Source organism: Pararge aegeria, chromosome Z (assembly GCF_905163445.1).
Source record: "Pararge aegeria chromosome Z, ilParAegt1.1, whole genome shotgun sequence".
In the NCBI taxonomy this organism is placed as follows: Eukaryota; Metazoa; Arthropoda; class Insecta; order Lepidoptera; family Nymphalidae; genus Pararge; species Pararge aegeria.
In genome coordinates this window covers 12,169,607-12,195,405 of record NC_053208.1, presented here as the reverse complement: position 1 = coordinate 12,195,405, position 25,799 = coordinate 12,169,607, and the positions used below count along the sequence as shown (strand labels likewise).

Below are 25,799 nucleotides of genomic sequence, written 5' to 3'. Positions count from 1 at the left end.
TTGAGACTAATTAATTGAGTAACACAACATGACTGACAGGCGATCAAAGCCTTCTGAAAATATTTATAGTAATTTTACCTTATTCAAAAAAAGTTTGTTCGATTCCGAAGTCTGCCCAATGTTTCGTAGGAATTAAGTTTTTCTGTTAAAAACTTTTTAATATCAGCTCAAAGTAAGGGAATCAGCAATATCCATCCCCGAGCTTTGGAGAACCCGTCTAGCCTTCGGTTCCGGTTATCATCACACGCATCTGTACAGTTACAATTCACCAACCCGCATTGGAACAGCGTGGTGGGTCAATGCTCTCGTTACCTTCTCCTTTACCCAGCTGTGGGACATTAATAGGCTGAAGGCTATGTTATTGATCGGGAATCAAGATTGTAATAAATAAAAGTATTGAGATGTGTAATTCTCAAGAAAAGTAATATGATGACGACTCAAATATAAGAAATACGTGACACTACCCCGTTATTTTTTATAATACATTTCCTATATACGTGAGTTTGTCACCTAATTCATCCTAAATTGCTGGAACGATTTTGATCAAGTTTTGTGTGTATATTGCAAAGGTAACCTGGATGGTACACGATTGAATCCGGGAGGTGGCGCTGCTGTCGGTATGTTGCCAAATTTTATAAAAATATCACATTTAATGAAACTCTACTTTTCCAGGCCAGACGACGTCTATTGTAAAATACAAGTTTATGTCATGGACAATGAACTGGCGCAATTTAAACGAACAGTAATTATTTATTTTGTTGACTAATTAATTCAATAACACATGACCGACTATGCTACCAGAAATATTGATATTATAATTAAAAAAAAATACGTAATTTTATTTAGCTCTTGGTCTCACTACGCGCCCGCCAACTAATGTGATATCCATGTTAGTTCGTTTTGTAACCGCCGCTATCTCACACGAGACATCTGTATCAGTGGCACACCGACTCAATAGCTTTATATTAAAGCCTTATTTATTACTCAAACCTCTTTCGAGTGTAGAATAACGACACTTTGTTTCTGGAAGTTAGAATAAGGATATAAAAAAAAGAATGTATCGACTAAGTTACTTAAAGAGAGACGTGAGAAGTGAATTAAATGAAAGCTAACGGAATTAAGTTTATATTTATGATTTAAAATATATTTCTGAATTAAAAGACTTGTCTGACTGTCGGTGTTGAATAACGATACTTTGTTTCTGGAAGTTAGAAAAAGGTTATACAAGAAGTAATGTATCGATTAAGTTTCTTAAAGAGAAACGTGTGAATTGAATTAATTGAAAGGTAATTTAATTAAGTTTATATCTATGATTTAAATTATAAGACTTGTTTATTACTCCAACCTCTTTCGAATGTAGAATAACAACACTTTGTTTCTGGGAGTTAGAAAAAAGGGTATAAAAAGCGTATCAACTAAGTAACTTTAAGAGAGATGTGAGAAGTGAATTAAACGAAAGCTGATTGAATTTAGTTTATATTTATGATTTAAATATTTATTACTATTTAGTACTCCTTTCGAGTGTATCTAATATAAAGTTTGTATTTATGTTCTTTAGCTCAAATTAGAAAACTCGATATTCAAGTAGCAATTTTTTTTTAATAATATAAAAAGAGTTTTCATTTCTTGTGATTGATCACGTTACAATTCAAAAGCTTTCTTAGCTTTGCACTAGTTATCTATAGCGCCAGTGTCTGTACAATAAATTGCTAGGTAATAAAATTACTGAGTTTCAAATTTATACCGTTAAGTTGGCTCTAGGTGGACCGCATCTCTACACAAAATGAACAGCAAATCTACTAGGTGGATCTACTAGGTGGACGAATCTCAACATTATTACAGTCCAATCCCGTGCATTTTCATCACTAACGTGGGTTGATAAACGTTAAAGCCAACCCGCATTGAAGCTGCATTATAGGTCACAACCCTTAATCCCTGTCTTCTATGAAAAGAAGGCCTGTGTCTAGCTGTGGAAATTAATATTATTCTGCTACTATACATAAAATGACGATGCCACTTTTTCTTTCTCTCAAAGTCGAGCTTACTTTGCAACGCCACTGTTAGTAGGTATTTAACCTCACCTTAGGCGAACACCGCATTAGAAATTACCTGATTATTTTCCACTAATCTTCTGATTTTATATCGCGGTTAAAACCAAGCATGCCACATAAATTGTACGCATTTTTATAATTTTAAGGTCCATAATATATAAATGCATGTTTTAAACAAATTTCAAGGCACGCATTCATCACCGCCATTCGGTTAAACAAGGTGGCTGATAAAATGAAAGATATTCCATCAATTATATTTTTAAGTACAAGTATAATATTCATATTTTATGGAAATGAATAAAAATATACATTATACCAGGTTTGCTCATTAACTGCATTGATAAAAGTTTTGTTTAAACAAGAGGGTGCCATGAAATAGTGATGTGAATTTTTCTATCGACCGAGTGAACTTAATTAGTTATACATAAAAAGGTACGCTGTGATGTTGTTTTTAAATTAGAGATATATTCGGGATTCTATTGCTTTATGGTATTTAAGTTGTTTTGTGACGTAAAAAAATATGGCTCTTCTATAAATAGGTGTGAAAATGGACATCAAAAAATGCATCTCGTGCGTTTAATCACGCCGGTTAAAGATAATCATATAGATAATACCAAATCTTCATTGTGTCTTAATGTGAATAAGTTATATATCTAGTAAAGGTTATAATTACAGACACACAAAATACTATTAAACTAAAGCTGTACCTAGTATGATTAGTCACTTTTATTAGCACACTTGTCTTTATAATATAAGTATGGAAGTAATTTTCTGGCGCTCACTTCGTCTTAAATACAATATTATGTTAATGTTATTAACATGTAACTTAATACTTCTTTAAATTGCTATTTCTTACATACAAAAGCATATATAAAACAGTAAACTACAAAGCATACATCATAAATAATAGCAAAAGTACAATTTATTCAAAAAATAGGTCCATACATTTTTGAATAAACTTTGTAGTTCAATGTAAGGTCGCAACACTAATAGTAAAAAAGTCAGAATCGTTATTTTGATGTCTGTTTTGATATCTATCTGTGTAGTATAAGTGTACAGTTTTTAGTAGTAATAACAGTTAAAATATGACCGGCGCTCGGATGGTTCGCGCCAGCCGTGCGTATGAGTTAGGAGCACCGGTAGCGCCCCCTGCCGGGACGCTATGCCGTACAACACTAACGCCGACTAAATTAATATCGCTATACTCCTACACTCGCATGGCATGCTGACAACTTGGAAAATATTTTAATGGAATTTAGGGAGTTTTTAACGTTTATTCCCTCTAACAGCCATTCTGAGTTTCCGTTTTTGCAGCATCATTGTTGCCGGTAAAAACTACGACGTAAAAAAAATTTAGTGGCCACCGGACGAGGCGGTATCGCGTAGGAAATCTCGATTTTTTTGCTGACCCTAGAACATGAATGGTGTGTACGATTTATGAGATCACAATGATCTTTTTATAACTCGCCCACTTTTTTGTCGTCCTGCGTTATCTTTGTACATTTTGTGTCTCAATCTATTAATAATGTGTCCTCTTAGCGCGTCTGACGTTTCTGGCGATTTATCGATAAATTGATCTCAGCGATAGACCGAGAGACTTGCAGTTGGAACACGTAGCGATATTTAACATTAAAATTTAAACCCATTCCGATTAAAAGCGTCTCTACCGTGTGCCGGGTATTCCAAGCAAAACATGGAAATTCTCTTGTATGCAAATCCTTCCTTGTTTGCTAAGCGACCGTATCAACTAGCCGGTGCACGAGCGCTCAAGGCACTTTTGCCGCCACCAGCTCAAAGAGACCTCTCCATGTTACCGATTCCATAACTTAAGTCGCTTCGAGTAGAACCATTTCCACAGTCACGAAGGTTTCTTTTGTTTTGCTGCTAGCTTTATCGCCGTCGACGGTGGGTGCGTAAATCATGTCAAGTAAATACAAACGTTCCGTCAACGTTGCGCATCTTGACTGCGATCGGTGTGGGACCGGCTTTATTATGCTAGGTGTATTGTCTTGGGCAACTGCCCCGTGCTAGTGGTTAGCTTGTTTGACTACGGAACAATAAGTTCCAGGTTTCAATCCCGCGTCGTACCAAAAATTTTGTTAAGTATGGGTTCTGTCCGTAAACATTCTATTCTAAAAGTTTTGTGATTAATAACGTGTGATAATAATTGTTAGCCTGAAAAAAATCTTAGAGTTTCTCTTTTAATAGATAATAGGCTAAAGATGAGGATTATTCAGTCTTTTGCAGTAAAGCATAATAAATAATAATAGTGTTTACGGAAAAGGTAAACAATTTGGATTGCGGACCAATCGTTGTGTTCGCTCGAAAATGTTTTTTATTTTACGCAAATCGCACGGAGTAGCAATTAATTCTCAGGTAAAATCCAACGGGTTCCTGGATACCTAATTACCTACAAAGCTAATTGTTTACATTCAGATCTCGGAACGTCCAAGTGTGTCCGAGGCTTTCAATTGTATAATTTCTTTTCGCCATTTACAGTTTTTCGTATGAAGTAAATAAGCGACCGTTGTGTTCTATTTTATAACTTAGTTATTATTTTAATTTTATTTGTAATAGTGCAAATATTAAATATTTTAGTGTGTTTTCAAAACACAAAATTAAGACGATTCAAAACTTTATTTATTTAATAAATTCACTTTTTACACCTCACCATTTTTATGTTAGATTGTAATACGACCAAAGTGATTACTTACATTCGTAAATTTAAATTACAGCAAGAAGAAGCCAACAACAAACTTATCTAGGCGTTCTATTTAATTTCTATAAACTCGTAGAAGAGCGTTTGTATTTCATTACTATGAGACTGACATACGGCGGGGCGTGACTGAATTTAGTCAGTATTCAGAAACACTTTTTGTCCGTTTAGGGCACAATACAAACGTTTACCTAAATAACGCCTTATGGCGGCTTGCCATATGTGTCGAGAGACAGTTAGGCCGGGACTTGATGCGGAGTGCAAAATAAAAGATGCTATACAGTGAGTATTGACTTGTACTTTCCAACTGTTACAATTGTCTTACATCGGTGGCGAGTCGGCAAGCACTTTAGTATTAGCGTGTACTAGTAACGCGCGCGCAGATGACACTAAGTCAGTAGTGCTGCCGTCATTACATGAATGCAAACCCGCATATTGTCGCCATAATACTCCTCCCTTTAACAAATAAAAAAAATATTACATACAAGTTTTATGACCAAACATTTTTATTGGGTCGGAAAAAATAGCAAATTAAAAACCATCTAGGTATGCTATCTACTTAATAATTAATGTCCCAGGTCTCTTCAAAAGGAATATAGAGTTCACACATATCAAGCCGCTCCAATTACAATTGGTAGCTTTAGATACAAAACTCGAACCAGCACTAAAATCTCAGACTATTATCCCTGTTACCCACTCACTGGGGTCACGTTGACCCCAGTGAGTGGGTAACAGGGATACTGTAATTATAAATAATAATCAATGCAACTGTAAGATTTGTTATTGCATAACTTGACTACTCCACCTTCAAAACTCCGGGCTGGTATTGGAATTTCCTAACAAAACCACCAAAATATTCCTATCCTAACGGGGAAATTCTAGATTATATCCATACATTTAATCCTCTGATACCGTAATCAGTCTTAATTGTACGGAAAATGGCTTGTGCTAGGTTTCTCCTGTCATTTCTTTGTCCAATGTCGGCATGTATAATATTATGGTTTCGGAATATTTATTGGCAGCAGTTTTTATTGGTCGTTAAATCAGCGCTGCGGCAGCGTTCCATTCCCGTCACGGATACGTCACGTTGATGCTGAGAAATAGCGGAAAACAAAGAGCCGTGTGCGTTAGACCGAAATACTACCCGAATGTGAGTTTAATGCACGATTATTATGATTTTTACCCATATCAGTGCCTTTTAGACATGCAATACAAATAAAAATACCCTAGTAGCGACCCGCTTTCATAATCTAAAGCCGTGGGTTCGATTCCCCCCACTGTAAAATGTGTGTGTGATTAAAATGAATGTTTTTCAGTGTATGATTCACCTGTATTATAAGTGTTTATGTATATAATTCATAAGAATATTTATCAGTCATCTTAGTACCCATAACACAAGCAACGTTTACTTTTGGGGCTAGATGATTTTTTTATGGCAATGTCTGTATAGTAGTTATATATATATTTATTTAAAAAAAATATATATATAAACGTTCTATTGCTACGAAGTCAAACTAATGTTAGCTAACTCAGATTGCTGTTTAGGTCACTACTTGACCATACTCGTCGATTCTCCCTTCACCTGGTGGTAACCTACATATTTAAACAATAATTTCACCAACACTAAGTTTTTGCCCAGCCACACTGTGTAACTCTATGAAAAAAAATTAAAATACATAAAAATTCTATTTGAATACGATAAATCATATCGGAATATTTCCTCCAAAACGCGAAATTTAGAGTATTTGAAAAGTTCTAGCGGTTCTAGCAACTTCGTCTATGTGGAATTTAGAAAGCAAGATAAAATCAAAACATAAAGCAAATAGAAGAAAAAATACCAAGTTTATTTTTAGTTTACACAGCAAATAGTAAAAAAAAACCATTGAAATAGTGTTGTAGAATAGAATAAAATAGTAAAAAACTTTATTGCAACAAAACACAGAAGGAAAAACACAAAGAAAACACTGCTACATTACTTCTACTACGTTATTATATTACGTAGCAATCTCATTTAAAAATATGCCGAGTATTGTAAAGGCAAAGGTAGCAATTTTATCTTTGAAACGATTCAAAAGTGAATACAGCACTCGTCTATTAATACCCAAGCTTTTCCACCGTTAACTAGCGGCCAACGAGAAGCTGCTTTACATTTTCATTTACCTTGTAGTGCGAAACGTCAAAAGCTCACAAGTTACTCTAAACACCTCAGTGAATTTTCACTAGGAATTTCAATAAAAGTTAGCAAGTATATTTATTTAAAGAATTTTATTAAGTACCTTTGTAAAGTTGATATATTTTTGTTTTACTTTACGGAATCGGGTGGTGAGGTGACAGAAATAAAAGTTTTGTAAGTAATTTAATTTAAATATTGTTTGTTTTTTTATATTTATTATATAAAAATATTAAACTTTTAAAACATACTTTAAAATAGCAAGTGATATTTTAATTACTTAAAATTTAGAGATGCGTGCTGAGTGAAGCCGATGTCCTAACCACGGGGCCATCACCGCTGCCTTACTTAATGGTCATAACCAATGAAATCCGCAATCCAGTTGAAGTAATAAGCATGTTCCATTAATGGAATAGGGAACTGAATTGTTAGGTACAGTAATATTGCTGTCTGGATAGGTGCTAATAAAAAGGAATGGGAAATAAAGACTCAGCAAGATTAGTCACGAGCCACGCCCCTATAGTAAAAGTGAAACCTTTTAACACCTCCGGGGATCAGACGTAGGAAAATTCATTTTACCAACATTCAAGGAGAAAGGTTTTACTCGCTCTCAATTACCCAGCGCTTCGTCCGCAATTCCTTCGGTTTTCTAAAAATTCTGCGGGAACCGTTAGTTTGTCGGGATAAAAAATCATCATCATCATCTAATTTAACCGATTGATGTCCACTGCTGGGTATAGGTCTTTTGTAGGGAGTTCCAAAATCCACGACCTTGTTTCCAGAGCTCCCAGCGACTTGTTTGATGTCGTCTGTTGGGAGCCGACCCACGCTGCGTTTACCGGTGCTGGGTCGCCATTCCAGCACCTTTTGACCCAACGTTCATCGATTCTCGGACCTTTGAACCACTTCAGTAAGTCTAGTGGTAGTTTTACGGATCTCCTCATTTCTGATTTGATCGTAGAGGTACTTCTAGCATAGTTCTCTCCATCGCCCACTTTGTGACCCTGTGCCTTCTTATGAGGCCTACGTAAGCGACTACGTTCCAGATCCATAGATCATCACTGGCAACACGCATAAAAAATACATATTAAATTTTCTAGCATGCAAAAGTAGTATGTACCAAATTTTATTAAGATCTGTGAATGGTTGAGTTGAATATTGGTAACAGACAGACAGACTAACAAACAAATAAACTAATAATAAAGCACCGATTTTTATCAGCTGTGATAATTTTTAAATAACCTTTAAGAATAGAAATAATAAATAAAGACATTAGAACTTTTTTTTTTGAAGCAGTGATAACGCATTGGGCAGGAGCTCGACTTCCGGGGGGCCGACTTCGAATCCCAGCTCTAACTCTCTAAGTTATGTGCGTTGTAAGTTATTAAAATACACTTGCTTGAACGGTGATGGAAAACATCGAGAGGTAACCGGCATGCCTGAGAGTATTACATAATGTTCTCAAAGGTTTGTGGAGCCCACTAATCTGCAGCAGCGCGGTGGACTACGGCCTTAACCATTCTGATAGGAGACCCGTGCTCTGTTGTGGTCCGGAAATGCTTTGGGGTGATGATGATGATTTATTTTTAATTCAAATTCAAAAACCAGAGTCAAACGAAGACACCAGCACGTCAATCATAGGTTTGAGGGCCTACGGGCTAGCACTACAAATTATTCAAAGAGTGTTAACTGTTCACTTTTAGTATTCCCGGGATATAAAGACTATGCTTGTCTCTAGGCTACAAGCAAAATATAACTCTTTCCATGCAAAATATACATAAACAAGATCAGTTTAGCTTTAAAGCTGTGGATATGTAACAGACGCGTTTCTGGTAAATACCCGGGGAACATTTCCGTGTTGTTTTTACCGGTGTCAATATACTTTTAAATTCTTAATTTCATGAGTTTGCATCTAACAACATAAGTAATAAAGAAACACATTTATAATTGAATGGCCCAATTCAAGAAATCTCTAAATCTCTAGTCGAACCGGGCATAACATAGTTTAAAATTTTCCTACCAAAGAGAGCATTAAAAAAGGATAGTTCTGTTACTTATTTTTAAAATGATTTCTATGTAAGCACAGCATTTTGTAAGCGATATAAAGTTCAAAATAAAATATTAATTTCGTAATAATGTCATTAGTCATGTCATATTTGGTGTTAGTAATTTCTTGAATTAGTCGATCGATTTTAGTAGGTATAGATAATACTGTGTTATGAATTCGGTTCATAGCATATGGATTACATTTGGGAGAGATAATATTAGTGATAGGCAAATAGGCAACGTCCATCATTAAAATGAACAGACGGTTCAATATTATGTGCATTCAACATATAATAACACGCAACATACAATAATCCCCGTTTTCCTCTTTAATTCAGGAGTATTCAGTAGAATGAAGCTAACGATAGGAGTATAGCTTTTAGATAACTGCCACATTGATTAATACTGCGGTTTCGGAATATATTGTACGTACAACAGAATTGTTCCGCTATTGTGTATCTACTCAGAATAAACTAGCTTTATTTCGCGGCTTCACCCGCGGCAAATTAAAAAACCTATATTATCTACATGTACTCAAAGGTGTGTATAGTCCACCGCACTGGGCCAGCGTGGTTGACCACGACTTTTACCCCTTCTATTTGTGGAAGGACACCCATTCCTTGCAGTGGGCCGGTAATGGGTTGATTTGATGATGATGATGAAAACTTGTGTTCTTGAGTTGCACAACCAGAAGAAAGTAGTGATACGAACATAGTTAATACGATTACATACCTTGCAAACCCAACTGTAATTAGAATCTTTTATAAAAATCACTTTTCCGGCCTCGGCCTAATCATCCTCTTGGCTTTTTTCCTAAATAAAGGATTACTCACGCTAGACCGTGTCAGTTTCAAGCCGACGGTCAGAGCCGTAGCCCGGTCAACTAATATAAAATATTTTATTTGGTCTCACTCAAGCTATATCGATCGGGTGAAGCGTACAAAATATGTGTAATATTAGTTTAACGTACCATGGTTGACGGTCGCCCGGACCCGACACCGTTTCGCGTGAGTCATCCTTATCTATATATTTCGGACACACTCACGCTATACCGAACGGGTAAAGCGGAAAAAAAATATTTTATATTAGTTAACCGTATTATGGCCAACGCTCGATTGGCGTCCGACACGGTCTAGTGTCGCTCATCGTTAAGTCGTGGACCACAACTTACAGGTTCTTTTCCTTGAACTTCAAATGGTAATTTTATATTTCTCAAATATTCGATAAAAATATCTATTGCCGCTTAAATAATATTGCTTTGTATGCAATCACTTATTCTATCTGTAACAGTTATTTTATGATGTAATAAATCAAAATAATCATCATTTATATTCAAGTGAAATTGTACAACATTGCCATTTTAAATAATCGTTGGCGAATTTGCGTAGCGAAATTTAATTTACTTATCAATTTCTTGCTACATGTTTTGTATGTCTTGTCATGTCTTTATTTATAGGTGAATGTCGAGATCTCGTGATTTTGTGATTCACAAATAATATGTAGATTTATATTTCAAGGCCGAAAATGACAATTTAAACATCTTACCATTGTTTACTTTATAAATTCTCAGCTTTGGCCTGTAAACTAACATTTTATGTGTGGCATTCGATGACGCAGAAGTTACAGGGTTCTGACAGTTGGGCGGATGGGCGGTACCAGTTCAAATTCGACCAGTACTCTGGTGACACTTCGCTCTCTCAGTAAAACCCTCCCCATAAACATAATTGCAAATGTAATACCAATTATGTCGAAATGCAAACAATCTGTTTGTATAACAACTAACTCATCTGTGATGTTTAGCATTTAGCAGGGTACCTTATCTCCACCAGATCTAAATGCTGAATACCTGGAGATGGGATTCCGCGGTGGTGGCGCGCTGGGCAGCACCTCGCGCACTAAGAGAATGCGTACAAGCTTCAAGCATCACCAGCTTCGCACCATGAAGTCGTATTTCGCGATCAATCACAACCCAGATGCAAAGGATCTGAAACAACTGAGCCAGAAGACAGGCCTTCCGAAAAGGGTGTTACAGGTAAAAAATGTTTTAATATTATTTATTTTTGCACAAAGAGCAGGTACCGTTTCTTTTATTCACTGACTTATTTATAGTTATTACAAATGGATACCGATAAAAAATATTCAGACCGCGAAAAAATTACCGTTAAAAACTACTATAAATAATAAAATGACCGGTACTTAGCGCTCTTTAACACGTACGCGTGGAATTTGAAAATTATAAAGAACTGAAAATTCTTTTGAAAGTTTTTAGTCGTAAGATGATGTAGACTATGTTATTGTATTACTAATTGGTGGCGAACTTTTTTTGTGTTGCTCTGCGTTTACTATTGTCGACATGCTCTGCGAATTTTAACTGCTCATTAATTTTCCTTTATATATATTTCTTTCAGTGGAACCTATGAATAAGGTAGGTGTTAAAATGAATTAACAACGGTGTTTGTGTAATAGTTCATAATATTTCAATTCTATCAGAAGTAATGAAAAACCTGTTGCGGCGAAGACGAAAAAGGCAGGACAGTGAAATTAACGTTGAAGGAATTACTGATAACTTAAACACGTAGGTATCACGTACAAAAGGGTATATTGAAAATTGTACCATCACAGATAATTTGAGCGAGCCACACATACCTCATCCATGCAAACAGTTTTAAAGTAAACTGTTTTACTCACCGCATCTGCCCAGTGCCCACTACTGTACGCGGCCGCACGTACTAATAAGTTAAACATACTTCGGCGCATCTTTACAGTTTAGACCTTTATATTGTTTCTAATTTGTTTGTTATTCGGCCCTTTAATGTGGATCTTGCACGGCCTCTTCAAAGAGCTCTCCTTTGTTTTCGTAATTACAACATTTTTCAATACTTGCGCATTTCGTAAGAGCTGTATTGGTACGTTGTTTTGATGTTTGTAGAATCAAGTAAACCTGTAATATTACACAACGAGTGGTCCAAAGAACATTTTCGCATTTTTGGATTGTTGACTTAGGGATTGCAAACATTCAAAGAATGTTACCTGACCTACTAAATACCTATGCTTTATAATGCAAGTTTAGGTACAATTAATATAAGCTGTAGGTATAATTAAGGCTAGGCTAGCAGTCAGTAGGTTTAGGTCACGGTCTAAAGACGGTATATATATGTGTACACACAAAACAACACAACACACCACTTTACATCCAGGTCCAGGCATATACGCCACGACATCTTAGAAGTTGTGGCGAGGCATATAAACGGTAGGCATTGTACCCTTTCCATTTATCGACCGAGCTCAGTCGACTTGGCCCGAATTTCTCGTAGATAGCGCGCGCCGCATAAATTTTCTCTCAACCAATTATACGAACGCAAAGAGAATCCCTCTCCCGACCTCCGAATATTGATCGAGATTTTTTTCTCACAAAAAGGGAACGGATTGCGTTCGCCATTTTGCCGAGATAAGGGCTTTTTCGTTTTGCGTACACCGAGTTTTGGCTGGACGCTCCCGTGGAGAAATCTTGGGTCGTTTTTTCTTTTTACAGATAGCATCAGATGGAGTCGAGATATATTTGTTCGTAAAAGATTGTTTGCTCTAAAAGCATATAGTTGACTTACAAGTTTTTATAAGTTTAAGGACTTTAAAAGAGCGAAGGAGCGAAGCACGGGGCGCACTGCGATTCACAGTGGGGTAAACTTTAGTTAATTTCTACTCATATCCAAGGACCTGAAGGCAATTTTGCGCCTATATGTTGTTATGTTTATAATATATCGCGTAAGTGTGGAATACTCATAACGTAAGTTTCACACTCTCCAATTTTTTAAGAGAGACTGAATAAGTGCCTGCTCGTTTTAAGATCTATGTACGTAGACCTAAAAATACCCCTTCTATTTGAAGCAAAGGTGTAAGCAAGTCCTTTAAGTTTAAATACGAGTTATTAAACATTTTTAATAAAAAATTCTAAAAGACTACTACATAAAATAGGAATGCGATTCTTTTAAATATTTCTCAGAATTGCACATGCCTTATAAAGAGGATAGAAAATTCAAATGCAATTTAAATCTCGGCGGACCTTGTTAACTTTATCGGCGAATCTATGTCGATCTTACGAATCAATATAAGACCAGATCAATGCAATCCTAGTTGTGTTGTCACTAAAATTTTATAGGTAAGTTTTTATTGAAATAGAAGCTTGTAGAACCATAATAAAAATGTTATGCAATATTTATATTGAGACAGCGAACTCAGAATAATAAGTATTCGAGTAATCGTAACAGGGACATTTATCTACACTTTAAACTAGATGCTATGGTAAATATTGCTTTTTTCATGTACGACTCCTTCCGCAATGTCTGACAAATCAATGACTAAAATAATTAAGTAACCTTTATGTTTCAAAATTTGCGTACTAAATACGCTTTATGACTACATAATTTATAAATTAACCCAGTGAGATAATTAACAAACTTCAGTAGCGAGCGCAACACACATTAGGAATGAATGGTGTTGAGAGAACTTTTGTAACCAGAAAAATATATAATTACAAAGTAAAGTTGTTTGACACAATGTTACTTGCGCTTTGTCCGCGTGCAAACTGATTCCTTGGTTCTAAAATAAATGAACATCCCTGGGCTCATAGATGAACATTGCTATTTAGATGTTACAGAAGAGGTACTTGATATTATTGCATTCAGCAATTTTCTATTTGATTTTTTTACGGATTGCAAGGTTAGATGCGACCAAGTATTTTTTTCCGTATACATTGAAGGGAGCCATCCCTATTCTCTTTTAACGGAATCTTCATAATTACCTCTTCCCTGGCTATGTACTTGTTTTCACAAAGCTTCACGTTTGGCAGGCAGGAGCTTCTCTGTACTAAAGACACTCGCGGTTTCCTCTTACAATACCTTATTTTGTGTTTTGTGTTTACGGTTCGCGCAGCGCGTCTTCAAAGTGCTTCAATGCGGGTTGTTGGAGTAATAATCATCATTATAATTAAAGTAATTTTTATCAAATATATAAAAAAAAATTAAATTCTTATAAATTTTTAATAAAAAAAACACCTGGCTTTTAAAATTGTAGTATACATTATTCTGCTATAATGATTCCTATTGAGAGAGATGTGGAAAAAAAAATATTTCGAGATTTTATGGTGGCGGCCTACTTGATAGAAAAAACAACATTAAATCCGTTCGGAAATTACGATGCCACAGGCAGAATTCGCTTCGCTCAACAAATAATAAAGCGGTATAGGGATTTCGCCACTGGGTGTTGCCACTACTATTAGAACTCTACACAGGAAAGAGAAATATTTCTCTATATGCTCACATTTAGAGAAATATTTCTCGACCACTGGTGGGAGTTTTAAGAAGAGAAAGATGGTTAATGGGGTTCCGGCTCCGGTTTTCCGTAGCCGGTAGTTATCAAACTGCAGGCACGCACTAGCTGGCGAGGTCAAGTTTACAATCGACGAATTAGCAACTATTTTAGGTAGTATTACAGGTCTGCAATTGCTTGTAGTTGCAATGCCATAACTTAAGCTTAGCAGATAAATAATGTAGCTGTAATATTACAAAAAATCGATGTTATCTACAACTACTCGGACCGTTTAATTTTACAGGATTGAAACTAAATTTAAATTCTTATTTCATTTTAAAATTGTGTAAAATGTTCTGTAACTAAAATTGTATTACAGTGAAATTAAATAACCGGTATTTTTTAAGTAAATTCTTATTTTACTGAGAAGCTTTTCAGCGTAGGCAGGCAATTAGCGGCCTCATCGTTCCTTACTCTATACTACGAGTATGTGGGAAGGGATAAGTCCGCATTTTGTAATTACTTTTCAAGTTCTCGCCTTACCTGATTACCAACTAGAATTAAAACATTTTTCATTGATAATATGAGTTTTAGGGTTCCTTTTTAAAAGTTAACTATATACCTGAATTAGGTTTTTCTCTAAATATAGGTAATTTTTCAATTAATAGTCTGCGCTTGAATATTCAAACAACTCGGATTCAGATGTAAAATCGTGAAGAAATTTATTAGAAGATTATGATGATAAATTTCACTTTGTTGGGATTAAAAAATTCTTTTATTTGCTAGAACTTTCCCTCTAGCATGTTTTTGAAGAACGTCGAGGCTCCCAGTCTTCATATGATAGAAAATAAAAATTTTAACGTGGAGCAAAATTGCGGAATTTGCGGATTGTATTAAAATAGCCGTTTTGTAATTCAAATTTAATTAAAAAATACTTATATTTGCTAGAATTTTCCCTCTAACATGTTTTTGAAGAACGTCGAGGCTCCCAGCCTTCATATGATAGAAAATTAAAATTTCAACGGGGAACAAAAATGGGGAATTTTCGGATTGTATTAAAATTTGTAATTTTGTAATTCAAATTTTAGTTCCTTGGACACTCGCATTACAGTTTAACAACTTACCAGGCATCATTTAACACACGCATTTTCACATAGCGATACATTAAACATTGTAGTTATTTTTTTCTTTTTTTGACACTCTTTCTATATAGTTAATTCCATTTGTATAAAAAGTAATTTAAGTAAAAAAAGGGACAAACGTCTGTCAAGTGGGAGATAATAGTATATTATTAGGTCAGTAGTCTAGACCACCAAAAAAGTTAACAATGCACTGACTGTGTACAGCCCTGTAAAAGCGCGCGCGTCGGGTGTAGCCGAAGTCCCGAGCCCCAGGGAAGGCGCAAAGCGGCGCAGGCGCATTTAGAACAAACCGCGACATAATTCTCTCCGTGCGTCCGCAATTGCGTGATTTGTCACTCGCTCCGTTTGTATTTTTTTTCCAAACTGAAAAATGACTCAGATTGAAGTAGCGCTGCGTAATTAGTTGATTGAAAAAGTGCCTTTCCTTGTACTTTGGTCTTTCACCATTCATCCCTAATGTGTGTTGCGCTTGCTACTGGGGTTTGTTAATTATACCGGCGGGTTCATTTCAATAAAGTGTATTTAGTACGCAAATTTTAAAAGAAAAAGTTTACTCAATTATATTAGTTATTAATTTGTCAGCGGAAGTCCATGATAAACGTACAATGGACACTGTACTTAATTTAGGTGACAACCTTGCTGGTTTAGCTGATATTGATTTACCTGTGATGCCGTTTTATAAAGTTCCTGTGGGATTATATCTGGCGATTTTTTCGGGATAATAAGTAGGTATTCTATGTCTATCTCCAACCAGATGTAGGCTAATTTAGTATCAAATTTTATCCCGAGTTTTCAGTTGAGCCGAACATAAGTAACTAACAAACAAATAATCAAACCATCATCTCCTCAGACGTTGTCGACTTTACATGGACAATTGCAAAGTGCGTATGCGGATAATAGCAAATTTGCTTAGTTTTCCTTGTTTTTGTTATTTTTATTCTAGTTACACGTAATATGGTTGCCAACTAATCGAGGTGATTTGACTTGGCATGCAACATGCTTCGTAGAAAATCATCAAATGCCATACCCACACTTTTTTTTCTCGCACGTCCGAAGGATGGCTGGTAGAATTTAGCCCGCCTTTTGTAAACTGTTTTTTTTTTTTGGTTGTGCAATAAAGAGTAAAAATAAATCAAACTTGACCCTTTAAAGAACGTTAGTTACCGACATATTTCATAAAGCTGCGAAGTTTAAATAGGACACATAGCTTTGAGGACCAGTGGATGTGGGGGTTATTTTATAATATATGTACCATATTATTTTATAATAATTTCAGATAGGTTTCAACGGTGTGCTAAATGATATGTAGAACTTTTTATGTTTACTTGTTACTATTTGTACAGTAATTAAGTTTAACACGGCAGTATTAAAAATTTATTAGAGTTTAATAATTTTCTTCCATATGACATTCGTGAATATGAACAACCTTTGTCCTAATGAGCTAGAATTATCGCCAATGTCGGCAAATACCAACAGTCTTCCCGCGCTAATTAGATATACAAACAATATCTCATATATCCCACTGGTATGTGTAATGGGTCCTTAAGGAAATTAAATGTGTGTATTTATGCTACAGAAGATCTATTTTTAAATCGTTTTCATGCACTAAATTTGTACACTATAAAGATGCCTCTTGACGGCACACAAATAATTCAAGGAGTTCAGAAGGCGTTTCAACCCCTGCAATTAGAAGCGGATGGTCACACCTCGACATTTGGCCAGATATAATTTTACTTTCTAAGTACGTTCAGTGACAATAATAATTGAAAGCATTTACGCGAAATTGAACTTTAGTTTGAAAGCTTAGGATACATTTCTGGTTGTGGATTTAAGTGGAGATCACAATCAAACGCTCTAGTAATTAGTACGAACGCATCGTCTTGAGACGGTCGGTTGGGCAGATAATTTCCGCCGCGATTTCAAAAGGCATCCATTTGTCATTTGGTCGCGCGTACACCCGCCGAGCGGACGTGCCGCGTCTGCCTCCTAATTTATTCAAATATTATTTATATAAGGAAAACGGACTATTAATCACATCTCTTCAGTTTTTATTTACACATAAGTGGAATGTTGGGGAGCTTTGATCGCTGTGTCTACTTAGACATTGGAGCTTTTTTGTGATTCAAGGTTTATTGATGATTACTTTTGTGTTGTACAGTTTATGCACCACAATAAATATTTTTAGAATAAATTCATGTTTTATATCATTACGTGGGTTTTATATCGGTTACGAAAACGAGATATTTTAAATATGATTGCATTTTTACTCATACGTATTTAATTGAACAGATATTAAAGCTTCTAGTAAACGATGAAGTTTGTATGTCTTGTTGATTTATTAAGTCGGGAGGAATGTGAAGTATCTATTAATCAAAGTTATAGGCTTATATACATCGTCCATTTAATAAGTTATACACATTTAATGCAATGATTAATATGTTAGTTACTGCTAGTTTATATCTCACTGCCTGGCAAAAAAAACTTCTTTAATTGGACAAGAATGTAGAGCTTAGAATGAGCACGCTGAAATCGATGATAGACTTCACATATGCTCGAATTTCTCGCGATGTATGTAGGTTTTTGCTTGATATTTTCTTTTAATGTGCGTGTTTGGTATTAAATACACCTATTTAAGCTAAATCAAAACTTGTATGGGAAATAAAAAACATCAGTAACAAAAATATCACTATTATGTTCAATAGATGGTTCTGTAAAGTTATTTGCAATCAGTCATTTTGGGTAAATTGGTATTGCGGTGATAGCGCATTGGGTAGGAGCTCGACTTCACGTTCGGTGGGTCGAGTTCGAATCCCAGCACGCACCTACCTCTAACTTTTCTAAGTTATGTTCGTTTTTAGTAATTAAAATATCACTTGCTTCAAAAGTGAAGTAAAAAAATCGTGAGGATACCTGCATGCCTGAGAGTTCCACATAACTTTGCTCAAAGGTGTGTCGAGTCCACCAATCCTTACTGGGCCAGCCCAGGTTGACCGTAGTCCAACGGGTCAGACCGTGCTCTGTTGTGGGCCGGTAATGGGTTGATGTGAAAATGATGATTAGAAATCAAATGAAATACGTAAAACCTTGGAAATAATACCAAAGTTATACTCATTTTCGAAAAAATAAGTAATGAAATTTTGACTACTGTACTAATTTGTGTAATATATTTAAAATACAAATTCAAATTCATACATTTTTATCACAGACAGCTATGATACGTTGTATTTACAATAATGTGCTGTAAGTTTTTTTGTTTATTTATTTGTAAGTCTTTGAAAGTAGTCATATTTTGTATTAAGCTAATTCTGAAAGAAGGTTATAAGCTATTTCAAATTACGTTCGACTCTTAGGAGTCGCGCAGTCGAAATTATAGTGCAAGCGGGTGATAAGATGCGGTGGTTTTGGGTTTATGGTTTAAGAATAGCGGAAAAATTTATGTATGAGTAAATTTATTTCAATGTTGAAATCAGACCAAGTCACGGGGAACCGCTAGTAAGTTTAATACCATGTCAGTACAAGAGATGTGTGAACTCACTAGACCCTAAAAAAACTTGTAAGCAATAATAAATACAAAAGCAGTTTTGAAATAACAACTCAGTTTATTAATATTGACATACATAGCGGCGAAGAGCACTCTGTCAATGTCATATGAACAGCTCGGCCCAGATTTACATCTTGTTCAAGAAATAGTTCTATTACACCATTGTGTCTTCTTCTAAGTTTAAGCTTTGAAGATAAGAGATAAATGTATTAGAAACATTTCAATATTTTTCTTATGTTTGCTGGATTATCAATTCTTTGTTCTAATTTCTCTTTATAAATATTGATCAATTTGCTTGTTAAAGGATTGCACACCTTTATAGCGAATAATTTTGAGTTATTGGGTTATTCTAGGAAAAAATCTCAGTAACAGTCGGAGTAAGGAAATGGTGGGACTCCACACTCGTGCCACGGAGAGCACGTTTTGTAACTCTGTCATATCAAACCATTATGCCCCATCATCGCATTTACCACTGAAAAATTACTCAAAACTGTAAGATAAATTAGTAGTTTACACGTCAAAATAGGAACAGGGCAACAGTTTTAACATTTGAACGTATACCAAAACGTAATTATTGAACCCCTAACAAGTAATCTGGTTTCCCCAACAAAAAAAAATTCAACAAAAAAACTGGCTTTATTAAAAAGAACTTAAAAATTCCTAAAATAAATATTTTCTACAACATTTTAAGTCTCTTTCCTTGTTAGGTTCTTTAAAAAAGGAAAACATATACAAAGTATACCGACTTAAATTTTTTTGTCAAAGAAAAGTCGGTTTTTTTTTCAAGATCTTTAGTTGGCTGTTATGAAATTATCTAAACATAGCAAATGCCAACTGCTCATAACCTTTACATGATATTGCTTTTCCCGAGGCCTGGGTGTTAATGGTGGAGCACGTCTCCCAGCACTTCACCATCAGCTTTTTTACGGGGACGAGCATATATACCATATACCAAAATCGAGGCGTGTAATACTAATTATTGTATAGTGGTGGTCATCCATGATCTTCATCATCAGTTACAACTGACCATATGGTGCTTATCAAAAGAAGATGCACAAGTTCCTTTAAAGTTGTTATATACAAAATATTAAATCAACGGACAAAACATAAATCTTCACGCGAGATTTAAATAATTTTTACAGATGAATGTGCTGTTAAATTGACATTTATGACAAGATAAATTTCAATCAAATTATTTAACATAGTAATATGATAAATCTCATTTTAAGAGCAAATTTATTGTTAAAATATCACTTGATATAACGGTGAAGGCAGGAAGAGTTCGAGCACTCAGAGATTTCATGACGTTCTGAAAGGCATGTGGAGTCTACCAGACAAACATGCAAAAACACACACTTTCGCATTTAAAATATTTGGTTAATTCAGTAAAATAAGGATATACCTCTATGTAGTCATTTTTGAATTCCTCGCACTAAAACGGGCGATTATTGTAATAATATTAAAAATACCGACTTTGAAATGTGCGATAATTCTTGGTTAAATAGTTTATAAGAACTAACATATTATATACATAACATTTAAAACAAAATTAAATTTTGTCAGGTAACGGAGAATTTATAGGAAAAAATCAAAAATAATTAAAATAAGTAAAATAGATAAATTTGGAGATCGAAAAGGTGTCTTTAAATAATTATATATAAATGCTTCTAAATAACATTAATTCGTATATACAAAGTTGTAGTTAGTACTACTAGAGTGAACTACCAACATGAACAATAAAATATTAGCAGTTTTTGTGAGGCATTACTTCTGATTTAGCGTAACTGACGAAACGAATAAAAATCATAAAATTTTAACTTAACGGTACACTTTTTTGCAAATTATTTAAAAGTAGAATTGAATTTTTTGATTCATTTTTGTGTCTTTTGGAGTAGAGACTTTGGGACCGTGGGGTCCGGAGGTAAGAGCCCTTTTCAAAGAATTATCGAAAAGGGTTATCAAATCTACCGGTGATCCTAGAGCGGGCAGTTACCTTGGCCAACGAATTAGTTTGGCAATCCAAGGGGGCAATGCTGCCAGCATCTTAGGAACTGTGCCTCGCTGCGGTGGTTTCGAGGACGTTTTAGATTTTATTTAGTTTTAAATAGTTTATTTTAGGTTATATTTATAAACAATTATTTTTATGAATATATATTGTTATTAATAAATTAAAAGAATTGAAATAAACGAAGATTATTAAAATAAAAAGCTCACTCAAATTTAGTGAAACAAAATAATTACGATGATAATTAATTGAACGGAAATCTGAATTCCCACGGGAGGTCCGAGTCGCACTTGACTGATTTTTCACTTTATGATTTTTCTCATTGTTAGGCTCGCTCATGTAATAGATAGCTATGTTGTCGGCATAATGAGGGGTGCTGAAGCACGCGGCTCTCATTATTTTATGATGCTTGTTGACTATGTCAATTATTTATTTATCATTCTGCGGATTTAATTTGAAGACGGTTTTCATTTAGTACAGTCACGCACAGACTTTATTATGGGTAAGTACCTAGTCAATCTTAAATTTACCACGGCTTTGTCCGCGTACAACTTATTCCAACCCTAGCCGGCTATTCTATACAATATATCCCGACCCAACGATTTGAATCGCTTGGCGGCTTTATTACTTTGTTTTTGCTTAGTTTTCTCGGTACTCATAGGGCGTAGCGTGATGGCATATTAAAAGGAAAATAAGATTTTATAAATCGGACTATTAGCTCCTCAAATTAGTGCGTACAACATCTTTACTGTGAGTTTTAATACCCGTGATTATGTAAATGTCACAGGAGTTCGTAAATTAATTTTTGTGGGAAAAAATCGCGAAAAAATTTACTTAAAAGTTTATATTATATTTTCTCCCCCAAGACGCTTGTTTTCGCCATGATCGCATTATCTGTAAAGCCGAACATAGCTAACAGAGGCTATTTGTAAAAATCGTGCGGAAACGTTAACTGGAAAAATCAGTTTGAAGATACCAAACAAAGAGTAAGTAAGTGTATAATGTGCCACATTGCATAAAGTGCATTAGGTATATTAGAAAAAAAAACATAAACGCAAATGAAACTAAGGCAGTATATATACAATTTGTATGAAATCTATCCATTTAGTGTAGATTTCTAAAAAATAAAAGTTTTATGAATTTAATTGGGGTATCAAGTTGAATCTGCTAATGGTACGAGTGTATCGGTTTCGCTTAATGGATGTTAGTTTTTATTTCTTTTATGGATAAAATTCAAGGGGTAATGTTTTGAGTAAATAAAATTTAGATGGGGAACAAAATTCGGGATACCAAAATAAAAAAGCTTTACACCGTTGCAAATGGGCTAGCGTTCGGTTATTGTGTTACACGCGCCTCGAGGCTGCGATAGGCAGTTCCAATTCGCCTTCCTATTTCAAAAAGATTTATATTGAAAGGGTGAAATTATAACATATTGGAAAGCCTTTTCAGTGCACTACTTGTATATTTTTAACTTTATTGTTGACTATCATACACTGATAGCCACTCTCAGTAGTGGCGTGCATAGTGGGTATGCAGATGATATAAAATGAAGAAAATCTCCAGAACGAGTTATAAATACAAGGGTACGCTTTTAATAACTCTAACAATGCCTATCCTTAAGTTTTTTATAACTTGTACTGGAGATTTTCTTCATTTTATATCATCACTGCCACTCTGTACGTGCTCTGAAGCTACTCCCGATAATATTTTATAACTAGCTGTTGCCCGAAGTTTCGTCCGCTTTTATTAAGCTTTTTATACAAATCCCGTGGGAACCGTTTGTTTTCCTGGGATAAAAAGTAGCCTTTGTCAATCAAACCAACTCTATGCCATCAAAATCAAGTTGATTGGTTGCTAGTTAGGGCGTGGAGGAAAGGCAAAGAAAAAAACACAATTCATAGGTTAGGATTGTATCTAAAATTAGTGGCATCTCATCTCTCATTGGTTTTCCAACCCTTACACAATTCTAATATGTTAATGTACATAATTCTAACGTTCAGGTACATAATAATCGTTCGATCAACAAAACGTTAGACTTGAATGGGAGCGGTACAAGGTAGTCGCGTCATTCATAACGAGAATTTTTTTTGGGACCACCATGCCTCAGTGTTTGTTATCTGCGTGTGACAGGCGGGCATGTGCGGACGTGGTATCATCAATCGTGTCGTCCTCTGCGCTTTTCACCCATTCTTCATGCGTTCCTCTCGACGTCACGACGCTATCGGTAACGCTTATGATGAATTTATGAATAGGCTGGGTGACTGACAAAGCTTGCGAGCACGCTAATTGGTATTGAAAGATATGTTAAATTACTTCCTGAAACATGTTATTTATTTTAATTTTTTTTTTATAATTCAAATGAGGTTTTTCTTATTTATTCTACGATTTCGATAGAAAAACACGGACGCTCAATTTTGTTGGATAAAACAAAATCGTCACTGTTTCCTTGAAAACAATTGAAATAGTAATTTTTCGAGATATGAGGGTGGTCCAATTTAAAGAATGGTCTAATATACCGTACATTCCCCTATAAGAATTTTCCCATGTGTATTTTCTTTATATAATATTATCATTCTTATTTGTTTATCGTATATGTAGGGAATGTAATTTAAAGAACAAAAAGAGGCTCTTTTTAAGTATTTTCTTTCGTTAAGTAGTTTTAATTGGTCTTTGGTAGTCTAAATAATTATTACGTTTATATGGATGGGATTGTTAAAACAGTTTTTTTAACTATAGCGACTTTAAAATCTACTAAGTATTGAACTGTTCTGCCCTTTCTTATGTTTGCCCCTTATAAGGGCAAACATAAAAAAGGACTTTTTGGTCCAAAAACACAAGAAGTAGTGCCAATTCGGCTGTGAATGAATCTAATCTTGCAGGTCTAAAAAATCCTTTTTAATACTTATTTATTGCGATAAATAAATAAGTAGTAAAAAGGACTACTTTAAGATCTATCAAATGGTCTACTTATACTGATTTCTCGACTTCTAAAGTTATTTATTTTTGATACTGCATCTACGAAACAAGCGATATTCTAAATTTGGCATTAGACCACATTTATAGCAGCCATGTCGCTGTGGGCGGAGCCGGCCTTGCGGCTGCGTGCCATTGGCCAAGTATTTGCACGTCCTGCAATTACTCTACTAAAAAGATGATTATTAATATTAATAATTAATAAGATCAAATATTAATGGCTATATAAAAGTATAATTATTAATATTAATAAATAGAATGAACTGTAGATTGATATTAATAGTGACGTTTTTATAAGAATGATTTGCAGGATGAACAATGAGTGATCAATCAAGGGTCAACCTTTGAAGCAAAATATCCGAAAAGATTTTTTTTTTACTTATTTGCATCAAGAACGGTACAGTTAAAATAAATAAATAAATAAATAAATATAGTACGACAATACACACATCGCCATCTAGCCTCAAAGTAAACGTTGCTTGTGTTATGGGTACTAAGATGACTAATAAATAATTTTATGAATTATATACATAAATACTTAGAAAATACATATAAACACCCAGACACTGAAAAACAGTTGTGGGAATCGAACCCACGGCCTTGGACTCAGAAAGCAGGGTCGCTGCAAACTGCGCCAATCGGCCGTCAATAGTTGGAAAGCAACAACTATTTTGTTTAGAAAAAAATATATTTATTCGTTTCTTGAGTCTACCTTTCATTTATCAACAAGCTAGTTAATTTTGGCCTAATAATCTATTTACTTTTAGCTAAATAATATTAGTCGTGTGACACGACTAATATTATTTCATTTTGTGTCACACGACTAATATTATTTAACTTAGTCTTACTTAGTCTTACTAACTTAACTTAGTCTCAAACTATGATTCACAGTTCACTTGGTTCACGTTATCTTGTTATGTAGCACAGCACTAGTTTTATTCATTGCATTGAACGTCACTGCATTCAGTAGCTTTGTCCTTTTAAGCTCACACATTAATCCTTTGTTATTAGGGACTTTGAAGGTTCACGATTTTCATGAAGAAGTCTTTATAGTCCTTGTACACTAATAAAACACAAAGCTCTCACTGAGCTTTGTGATTTTATTCGTGATCTCAGAAAGTTTATCTGCATAATTTTCCGATAAATCCGTACACCAACATCCGTTTTTGATTGAGTAATTCTAAAACAATCAATATTATTAAAGAAAATTTAGAATGATATTCTAACCCAAAAAATGGTTTCCACGGGGTATTTTTGATAAATATTATTATTATTTTTTATTTGGTTTAATAATTTACTAAAAAAATACTCGTACTCCATTTTTAAATCGTACACTATTTTGTCCATCTCAGAGACGATAGTATACTAGCTGTATTTCGTCCATCCAGGTGTTGAAAACTTATCGAAAAGGTTTTCAACACTTGGATGTACGAAATACAGCTAGTTACCCTCCGAGGGCCCTTAAATGTCTTTAGTTCAGAAAAATATAATTAACAGTAACAATAAGAACGGACATAAACAAAAAATTAAGTAACAGGACTTCGGAGCACCTGTTGATGAGATAACATTGTTTTTTTTTTCGAACAAAATGTAAATAGGTACTTACTATGCGAGTTTTCTATTTCAGTTTACTTAATTAATGTCCTAATTAAGTGTTGATGGTGGCGGTTTGAGAAACAGAACTTTAGCGCGTGCATTTAATTGTCATGGCAGTAACATCGTGATGGAATGTTATGGATGAACTTTACGAAGGCCCGCTGCATATGAGCGGAAACGAGAGGGCTTAATGCGAGTATAATGGTCTTCGAGTATCGAAACTTTATTACATCAGTAGCATTAGCACAAGATTTG

At 34.8% G+C, this 25,799-nt stretch overlaps 1 protein-coding gene across 1 annotated transcript in view; it reads left to right on the top strand.

Moving 5' to 3' along the window:
- Positions 1 to 25,799, top strand: part of LOC120636675 (protein apterous-like) — a 104,327-nt gene that overhangs the window by 76,471 nt on the left and 2,057 nt on the right. Inside the window, exon 5 of the mRNA XM_039908241.1 lies at positions 10,813 to 11,015. Coding sequence (XP_039764175.1) covers positions 10,813 to 11,015 — 203 coding nt within the window. The remainder of the gene's footprint in view (positions 1 to 10,812; positions 11,016 to 25,799) is intronic.